This window comes from Nicotiana attenuata, chromosome 2, assembly GCF_001879085.1.
Source record: "Nicotiana attenuata strain UT chromosome 2, NIATTr2, whole genome shotgun sequence".
Lineage (NCBI taxonomy): Eukaryota > Viridiplantae > Streptophyta > Magnoliopsida > Solanales > Solanaceae > Nicotiana > Nicotiana attenuata.
In genome coordinates, this window is record NC_031990.1 from 73,259,962 (window position 1) to 73,270,160 (window position 10,199).

General features: G+C 35.6%; 1 protein-coding gene across 3 annotated transcripts; it reads right to left on the reverse strand.

Moving 5' to 3' along the window:
* LOC109212531 (UDP-arabinose 4-epimerase 1-like) lies at positions 4,491-9,701 on the reverse strand. Of its 3 annotated transcripts, none has more exons than XM_019376190.1 (11): positions 9,613-9,701; positions 8,667-8,791; positions 8,114-8,238; positions 7,548-7,661; positions 7,295-7,402; positions 7,119-7,210; positions 6,349-6,490; positions 6,119-6,213; positions 5,533-5,662; positions 5,070-5,214; positions 4,491-4,983 (listed from the first exon to the last, which is right to left on the reverse strand). In XM_019376190.1, the coding sequence occupies exons 2-11, from the start codon at positions 8,725-8,727 to the stop codon at positions 4,733-4,735; spliced, it is 1,263 nt and encodes a 420-aa protein (XP_019231735.1). In that variant the 5' UTR covers positions 8,728-8,791; positions 9,613-9,701; the 3' UTR covers positions 4,491-4,732. The 3 variants fall into 3 exon arrangements, with proteins under 3 accessions (XP_019231735.1, XP_019231740.1, XP_019231730.1); XM_019376195.1 differs by lacking the exon at positions 9,613-9,701 and adding an exon at positions 9,450-9,579; XM_019376185.1 differs by lacking the exon at positions 9,613-9,701 and adding an exon at positions 9,295-9,443.

A 10,199-nucleotide genomic window follows, 5' to 3' on the forward strand; every position in this document is an offset into this window, starting at 1 on the left:
TACTCAATTGATCCATTGCCAAGTGAAAGAAAGAGGGTCACAATTGTCATGTTACATCACTTTTGTATATGGAAAGAACAAAGTGCATGAAAGGAGGAGCTATGGGATCAACTAAGACAGATTCATAGCACAATGCAAGAGGCTTGATTGGTCATAGGAGATTTTAATAATGTTCTGTCTGTCAATGATAGAATAAATGGTCAACCTATACATCAAGCTGAATTAGTGGATTTCCAAGATTGAATAAGAGACATTGGAGTGGGGCAACTGAATAGAAAAAGCTGTCAATGGTCATGGTGCAATAAAAGGGATGCAGGAGATAGAATCAATAGCAATATTGATTGGGTGTTTGGAAATGCCTCTTGGCTTACAAAGTATAGTAGTCTAGAAGCTATATATGAACTACCAGAGATTTCTGATCACTCACCTATTGTGATGAACACTGAAGTGGTAAAGAACCACTTACAAAAGCCTTTTAGGCTTTACAATGTTCTGCTATATCAAAGGGAGTTTAAGGTTGTGAATGAAGTCTGGAACCAAAGAATTGAGGGGTCTGCTATGTACTCTGTGTGGACTAAATTGCAAAGATTACAGAATAGAACCAGGCAGATGAACAAGGAGATGAACTCATTCGAGAAGAAGATTGTGAACCTAAGAATGGAGCTGCAGAATACTCAAAGGAAACTGGGTGATGACCCTCTCAACCAACAGTTAATTGAGCAGGAAAGAGAGTTGATTATGCAAACTGAAAAATGGGAAGGGGTAAATGAACAGGTTCTCAGACAAAAGTCCAGAGCAGTGTGGATAAAAGCAGGAGATAGAAATTCTAAATACTTTTATGCTCAAATAAAAAATAGGCAGGCAAGGAACAGAATTGCATCTATTTGTAATGAACAAAGGAGGAGAATATTAGAACCAAAGCAGATTGAACAAGAATTCAAAAGCTTCTTCCAAAGCTTATTGGGCACTTCAGCAAGTGAGATTCCCTGTATTGATATTGCAACAGCTAGAGATGGACACTGCCTTACAAAAGAACAACAACAATTGCTTATTGCCCCAGTAACTATGGAAGATATTGATATGGCAGTGAAGGAGCTACCAAATGAAAAAGCACCAGGGATAGATGGCTTTCCAGCAGAGTTTTTCAAAGAATAATGGCACATAATTGGAGGAGAAGTCAAGCAAGATGTACAGGAATTCTTCAACACTGGGAAGTTGCTTAAGAGTATTAACTGCACAACAATTACACTAGTACCTAAGGTTGCTAGCCCAAACTCTATCAAAGAGTTTCGACCTATTGCCTGTTGCACTACAGTGTACAAGATCATATCCAAGATTCTCACCAGCAAAATTGAAGCTGGTAGTGGACTCAATTGTGGGACCTTCTCAGTCAGCTTTTATAGAAGGGAGAAACATACTTGATAATGTCATTATTGCACATGAGCTGGTTAAGGGATATACTCAAAAGGGAGTCTCACCAAGATGCTGTATAAAGGTGGACATAAGGAAAGCATACGACTCAGTAGAATGGCCTTTTCTAAGAATGATATTGATGGAGTATGGTATGCCTACCAAGTTTGTGGAGCTGATAATGAATTGTGTTTCTACTGTCAGCTACTCATTGATACTAAATGGAAGGTTAACAGCTAAATTTCAAGGGGAAAAGGGGCTAAGACAAGGAGATCCAATGTCTCCTTATCTTTTTGTATTGGTGATGGAATATCTGAATAAAGCATTGAAGAAGCTGAAGGAGAACCCTGACTTTTATTATCACCCAAAGTGTTCCAGAAATAATATTACACACATATGCTTTGCAGATGATCTGATCATGTGTTGTAGAGCAGATAGAGTATCCATCAGATTGCTGATAGACAGATTCAATCATTTTTCAGAAGTATCAGGCCTGAAAGCTAACATGGAGAAGAGTGCTTTATACATTGCAGGTGTTAGAAAGGAATTCAAAGAGATGATTCTGGAAGAGATGCAATTTACACTAGGGGAACTACCATTCAAATATCTTGGAGTACCATTATCCTCTAAGAAGCTGACAGTTCAACAGTGTATGCTATTAATTGAGAAGATCACAACTAGGATCAACTGGACTACTAAGCTACTATCATATAGTGGAAGGCTCCAATTGCTGAAAAGTATGATTTTTGAAATGCAGACTTACTAGGCACAGGTGTTTTTACTGCCAAAGAAAATTCTTAAGCTAATAATTTCAGTTTGTAGAACTTTTCTATGGACAGGAAGGGGAGAGCCATCAAGAAGAGCTTTAATTGCATGGGATACAGTGTGTATGCCTTACTCAGCAGGTGGGTTACATGTACTAGACATTTATATATGGAACAAAGCTGCACTGTGTAAATTACTAAGGGTTGTTAGTGCAAAGAAGGATATCCTTTGGATACAATGGATACATAGCTATTACATCAAAGGGCAAGATAGCATGAGGATGGATACTCCTAAGCAAGCATGCTGGCTTGTTAGGAAGATTTTTGATATCAGATATTGGTTTTTGGAAAAGTATACAAGTGCTAAGTTACACAGGTACTATAAAAATGGCAAATTTAGCATTAAAAAGCTATATATTGCTATGTGACCTCAATTTCAGAAAAGCTTGTGGAAAAAAGTATTAACTGGATCTAAGGCAATACCAAAACACAGATTCCAAAATATTCAGAGAATCAAAGACATTGCAATGGAGTTACATATAGCAGGACAAAGAGAAACAAAGTGTCACAAAGAGCTAGAAAAGTTGAAGAATTTTCCTTAGTTCATATAGTACAATGTAATTGTTATAGGAAGTTTTTGTTAACTGATTAGTCAAATAGTTCTATAGATAGATCTAGTTCTAGAGTCCAAAAGAACTAGTGGATGTAAATATTTTTACTTGGTTAAATAAAAGTTTAAAAGTTTAACCAAAAAAAAAAACTATTGTTTTGTAGAATAGATTTTCTCAGCAACCAATGAAATTACATATATTAAGGGTGTGTTTGGTACGAAGGAAAATGTTTTCTTAGAAAATTGGTGGTTTTATCACTTATTTTTTCTTGTTTGGTTGGTTAGTGAAAATGTTTTTTCCGGAAAATATTTTCTAGTGTTTGGTTAGAGAGTAGAAAATATGTTTTAAGAATTTTTTTTATGCTACTCTCCTCACCCCCCTTCCCCAAGTCCCTATGTTTCCTGTGCTCCCCCCCCCCCCCCCTACCCAACTACCCAATATTTTCATGACTATATTTTCGTCAAGAATTTAATTATTATATAAAAATTCGCACAAGCCCAAAAGAACTAATGCGTTACTTTACTTTTTTACGCAAAAACAACGTTGAAATTTGTGTTCCAAAAAAAAAACCTCTTTTTTTTGGTTGAAAAAGAAAATACTATTTCTACAACATGAAAATAAAGTCCTCATTTTGTTGAAATGAAAGAAATTACTTTTTCTACCTCATGAAAAGAAAATACTCTTTTTGTTGCAATAAAAGAAAATACTTTTGACTACATCATTTTGTTGAAATGAAAGAAAATATTTTTTCTACATCACGAAAAGAAAAAACTTTTTTATATGGTGAAAAAAAAATACTCATTTTTTGAAATGAAAAAAATGCTCTATCTATAACATGAAAAGAAAGTACTATTAATAATATTTCTATTTAGGGTTGGGGTGGGGAGTGGGTTGGGGGTGTGGGGGTGAGTTAGTAGGGGTTGCTGGGGATAAAGAATGTGGGGAAGGGAAGGGAAACATTTTCCTCCAATTAGTTCATGGGGAAAATGTTTTCCAAAATATTTAGGCCAACCAAACATAAAAAAATTGGAAACATTTTTCGGAAAATATTTTCCTTCGTACCAAACACACCCCAAGTAACTAATCAATCAATCGTAACGCCAAGGAATGAAAAAACAGAATGTACAAGAAAGTTGTAGTTTCTCCAAAGCAAAGTCATGGGAACAGGTCTTCTGGGAGTATATCAACGACAAAAACGACATACCCAGAGTGGAGTATAGAGAGCGTAGTATGTATGCAAAGCTTACCTTATCTCGTGTGAAATAGAGAGGTTGTTTCCGATAAACCCTTGGGGTCAAGAAAAGCATTTTAAAAACAAGTTTGAAAAATACAAGAGTAGAAGAGTTAAGATGAAAATACTAAAGATAAGAAAAGTATTAACAGCAAAATTAGTAAAGATACCCAGAGTAAAAGAAATATCAGTAGTAATAAAGTTGAAGAATAAGATAATCATAGAATATTAATTATAACAATGATAAGGAGAAGATGGCTTATCTTCTAAACTAGAATCATGCTCTTCCGTAGAAAAAAGAGAAATCGCTCGACTACTTATCTTCTACCCTAATCATCAACCTCCATGCTCTCCTATCTAGGGTCATGTCCTCGATAAGTTGAAGAGTCTTCTGGGAGTAAATTGTAAGCATTAGTTTAATTTTTACATAAGATGGGAGAAAAGAGAAACAAATCCATAGGGAGGAGGCAGATGGAAGCTACACCTGAATGGAAACTATTATTGATCTGAAATATACCTTTCACTAAATACACATAACAATGGGTAAATAGGCAGCTGCCTAATTGCTATATAATTCCATCTAGCTAAAAGACTAAACATGGACCCCTCTTGGCCTCGAAAACTGTACTCTATGGATACTAATAAATCGACAATAAGTTACGCTGTGACATGAGGTTCAGGTCAGTCTTCTACAACGATAAGTTGATGAAGCATTATCAGGACGTTGCCAAGGATGTCGCCAAGGATGAAACATAACCATTAAGGTGTGATTTCTGCCATCTCCACGCGACCTGCAAACTCTCTTGAAGATCAGTGTATTTGGCTGTCCAGTTCAGTTCATTTCTAATCTTAGTTGGATCACTGTACACTTCTGCATAATCACCAGGCCTACGGGGAAGAAAGTCAACTTTGATAGGTACCCCAGTAGCAGCTTTACAAGCCTCCACAAATTCTTTCACTGATCTACCTGTTTTCGGAAACAAGAGGGGAGACTGAGACCTCGAGATCATTTCGAGTAAACCAAACTCGACTATGTAGAACAGAGTGCATTACCTCTTCCTGTTCCAACATTGTAGATCCCAACTTTTCCTGGCCTTGCCTTCTCAAGAGCTTTAACATGAGCATCAACCAGATCGGTCACGTCTATATAATCCCTTATGCATGTACCATCTGGTGTCTTATAGTCTGTTCCTCTAACCTGCATGACAAAGAACTCCGGCTCAGTGCCAATGGCTTATTAACAAAAATCATGTCACATGATACAAACGTCCACTTTCTCGACTCCATATCAGGACTCTTTACTCTTATGCATAGAGCAGTCTTATCTCTCTCATTTGATTGTTATTGCTAATAAATTAGCAACCATTAATCAGAAGAGATATGGAAGTTCTAACACTATTTCACGCGTACTGTACTCATTGAACCAGGCAAAAGTTTGCCAGACATTACAAAACATATAGAGAACTTTCTGGCAAATTCAACAATACAAACAAGCAGACAGCAAATATTTACTGACCTTAAGCCCAGGTATGATTCCACGAGCTGCATCAAAACAAGCACCAGATATCCGGCCATGTTCACGAAGTTCAGGTCGGGGAGCTTCTCCTAGTCTTCCATCTGGATCAGATCCAATCACGTTGAAGTATCTGAATTTTGAGAAACCGATGTAAGCATTAGTTTGAGCAATACAATGCGCTATACATAACAATTCAAGAACAAAAATTGGTCAAAGAAGCACAAGCTTGTAGTTACTTGGTAAATAACAATGAAAAAGCAGTGCACAACAACTGAAAAGATACTTCCATAAGTTACTTAGCAACATCAGTTATAGGACTTCCAATAACAGGAAACTAAAATAGTCTCATCTAGACATGCCGATTAGAAGATAAATGGCCAAAAACATCAACAAACTGCATAGACATAATAATGAGGTGCTAGAGTTCATGAACAAACAAGTGAAAGGACAAATAGAAAGAAATAACCAAAACCACAAAACAGAAATAGAAGAAAAAAGTGAGGAGAAACACTGTTAAGGATCACTTAGCAAGCGTGAAAAACACATAAACTAAACGCAAAGGAGTATAAGGTAAGAAAAAGTCAACCTCAGAATCATGACAGCCATGTTTGAGTTCTTATGAAAATCCAGAATGATATCCTCCGCCATTTTCTTTGCTTTTCCATATGGATTAATAGGGAGCTGCAATTTGAGAGAAAAGGCTCAGCTGTTTCACAATAAGCTCCCAACATAGAAATGGTGGATCTCTCCAATTGAATTAAACATCATTCAAATGCTTCTAGCCCAATACATGCGTAAGCCCTTTAAAACACTCACCTGTGGAGTTCCTTCTGTAATGGGCATCTTTTCAGGCTCTCCATACGTTGCACATGTACTAGAGTAAATTAAAGTTGGGACTCCATGAGTTGCCATTGCTTCTAATACAGTGAGGGTATTTGATGTGATATTGTGATAATATCTGATTAACACATGAAGCAGCACACAAATATAAGTGAAGGGAAAAGCCAATGCAATATTGCCATAACAATAATGTTCCCAAACATGGAATAACATCATGGTTGATAGTTAATATAAAGTAAATCTTTCAAATGGAAAATTAATACACTAAATTTGATGTAAAACAGGCATTCAGTCAGTTTGAAATAACGTGACAATCCATTTTCAGGTACCATGTAGAGAAAGAAAGATCACAGCTTTTTTTTATACATCCACTTTTGGATAAAAGTGCATAACTTGCCAAAGCACTGGTGGAAGAGTTAGCTCCAATGTAATTTACCAAAAAGCGAAAATTTAGTGTCTTCGTTTGTGAGAAATGCTTCTTTAAAAGCACTGAATCCCAAACACCATCTAAATCAAGACAACAAAATAAAATGTTATCCTAGCTTATAATATTCTTAATTCGCGAACAACAATGTCACAAAAATACGATATCTGTACATACTTGATCTTTTCGGGAGTCCTTTTCATTACTTTCAAGACTTTATTGATCAAAGTTACAGTTTAAAAAATTCAACTCTTTTCCTCTCAAAACATGCAGCCCGAGTATATATACATATGCCAAATTTTCAAAGAAATTGAATACTTACTTGAGAGGATCAAGGGTGCTCTCGCCAACATATGCTACAGCTGCAAAATGCATGACCGCATCAAATGCATTTTGGGAGAATATCTTGTGCACCTGCAGATATTAATCACAGGAATAAGTAGAATGGCAAAAACAAACAACTTAAGTACCAAAAGATAGTTGAGAGCTGCAGTCTACCGATTTTGCATCCCCCAAGTCAGCATATATGAACTGAAGCCTGCCAGGTTCAGGAAATAGTTCTTGTAGAATCCTAATAGCGCCTAGGTTTCCTCGTGAAAGGTTGTCCTGTTAAAATCAGTAAATCATATTTCCTATGATGTCCCGTGCAAATATTCACACTCAAGAGGTGATTAATTCGAAAATAAAATAAAAGAGTTGTGTAAGGATGATTATGAAAGGACCTATCCAAAACATCAAGTGGAGAAATTACCACTATGGTCACCCGGTAAGATTCTTTCAGAAGACGCAATGCTGCATGGGAGCCAATATAGCCAGCACCTCCAGTGACTAAGACATGAGTGACACCTGGTTCATGCCGAGAGAACTGAGGAGAAACAGGCAACAAGAGAAACAACCATGGTGAGCAGCAACCTCAAATATTAATAGATAAAAAAAGGCTACATGTGCTGTAAACTTGCAATACAATCTTCTCCAATATTCATTAAAAATAGAAGAGTCTGCAAAATCAGAACATGTACATATTTCCCCTTTCTTACTATTAGCAGGAGATTAGTTTAGAAGCACTATCTTACATGTCAACAAGAAAATAGAGAACTAAACACTGTCAAAGATGAAGTAGAAAGAAACTTAATAAGGGCAAATTTTGGAAGATGTTAGTCGAGGCTTTTCTATTTCTTAAAGAAATGCCACATGAGTATTGTGACTCTTAATTCTCATTGAAAATTTATAAATGCACTAACAAAAAAGGTAAACATATTACCTGTTACTAGAGATTATTAACATGGGAATAAATAAAGAAAAGGATCAGGGACTTACTACGCTTGGGGTATTAAAACTTGGGGACTGCTTGAGCATAAGAATGCATAGTGCTGTCAACATAGCAGCCATAAGAATTTTACCCACATAATTGCTCTTCTTCTTTGGATCTGCATAATCCATGCCTACAACCAATACATAAAGTTGTTTAGAACCAATAAAAGGTGTTGTTTTTTTTATAACATAAACACTTGACACTTTGACAAACAACCATCAGAAGCATGATTATAAATATCAAAACACCCACTCATTTTGACTGCCATTTAATGCCAGAAACAGAAATGTCTATTTAGGTGCTAATCAAATTGAAATTCTCTACCATAAAAAAAGTTCAAGAAATAAAAGGCAGCCGCTAGGGCTTTGGTCTAGTGGTAAGAGCGCAACTTGTGATGTGCAGGTTAGACGCATGTCACGAGTTCGAACACTGCGGCAGACAAGGGTAGAGGGCAGGTCCATTAACCTCCGAGTTCGAATGTGCACCACTCGGGGATTACTTGGTTATTAAAGAAAGGCAAAATAATAAGCAAAAGAAACGGACAATTTAAGAGCTCACCTCCTAAAGGCATAGATCTATTAGACCTTGGCTGACTTCTTGTTCTGCCTAAGTTTTGCATTGCAGAAGTTCTTCAATGCTAAAAAGCATTCAAGTAAAAGCCCTTCTCCTCTTCTTTAGAATTTCTGTCAACATGCAGCAACAGATAGTAAAACTGCAGTCTTGGGGCTATGATCAGTAAAAACTGAAAGTTGGACTGCTGACAAATTTTGAAAAAATAGGTAAAAAAAAACTTAGAGAAGGAAAATTAACAACTGGGGCCCTATCTTAAAAATATGTTACATAATTATTCACATCCTCAGCAAAAAATCTTGATATCAACCCCCAACAAAGACCAACCAGAAAAGGCAAGTTTCTAATTTAGAATACTCTACCAGCAGAAAATTAAAAAAATGCCAAGAAACTGAAAGACACCAATTAAAAATTAACCCCAGAATACCCAACAAAGGACGGGAAAAATTTAAACCTCAAGATTGTTATTTAGAATCTACTCAGCACCAATTATAATTAACTGGAAAAAGAATAGAAATAATAAAGAGAAAAAAGGGGAACACCAAAAAAAAAAAAAAAAAAACAGCATAAACAGAAGATAAAAATGTAATGTACAAACATATGATCAAAATGCAACCTTCGGATTAAACTGGAGAATAGATAGAAGTAAAAATTGCCAGTTTCAGCTTTTTTATATGGCGCAAGAATTAGAGGGGAGGAGACGGTGGGGGAGTAGGTTTGAATGAAATAAGGAGATCTGTGAGAAGAAAAGGCCAACAGAAAGTGACGCACTACTTAAACATATCTGATAAGACTACTGAAGAACCGACGATGACTTCAATGCATTCTCAGAACAAAATTAAAAACAAATTCAACAAATGCTATCTATTTTTTTTTTTTTTTAATAGAAGGCAATGATGATTTCACTGTATCAGAAAGATAGAGAGAAACGTACGAAGAAGAAGAGGAAAAGCAGTGGTGCTTGCTGCTTTCCTGCCTGTACCTTTATTTTAATTTGTTTAATTTCCAAATTCAGTAGAATTTTGTTACAGAAAAGGTGAAAAAATTGCTGGGGTTGGGCTTGAGAAAGAACCAACTTGATTTTTCTCATTGCTTATTACTTCCTCCTGACTTACTATTTGATGAGTCAAACAATTTATTTGATTAGTATAATTTTATCAATTTATTTAAGTATACTAAGTGGGCGTTTGGACATAAGAATTGTAAAATTTTAAAAAAGGGTGAAAATAGTATTTGAAATTTTTGAGTTGTGTTTGGACATGAATATAATTTTGGGTTGTTTTTTAAGTTTTGTGTGTGATTTGAGTAAAAATTTTGAAAATCGGGTTTTTTGAGTTTTTCAAATTTTCCAACATTTTCAAAATGAATTTTCAAGTGAAAATTAGAAATTTTATTAACAAACGCTGATTTCCGAAAAAAGTAAAAAAAATTTGGAAAAAAAGGAAAAAATTCTTATGTCCAAACGGGCTCTAAATTGTTAGACATATTGACTTACAGTATATTATTATTGTACATCTTATT

What these genes read in the sequence shown, in the direction of transcription:
- LOC109212531 (XM_019376190.1), bottom strand. Translation starts at nt 8,727, where the DNA reads ATGCAAAACTTAGGCAGAACAAGAAGTCAGCCAAGGTCTAATAGATCT. An exon ending in GTTTTAATACCCCAAGCGTA is followed by an intron (nt 7,662 to 8,113) that starts GTAAGTCCCTGA and finishes GTTTCTCCTCAG; the next exon opens with TTCTCTCGGCATGAACCAGG. An exon ending in GAATCATACCTGGGCTTAAG is followed by an intron (nt 5,215 to 5,532) that starts GTCAGTAAATAT and finishes TTTGTCATGCAG; the next exon opens with GTTAGAGGAACAGACTATAA.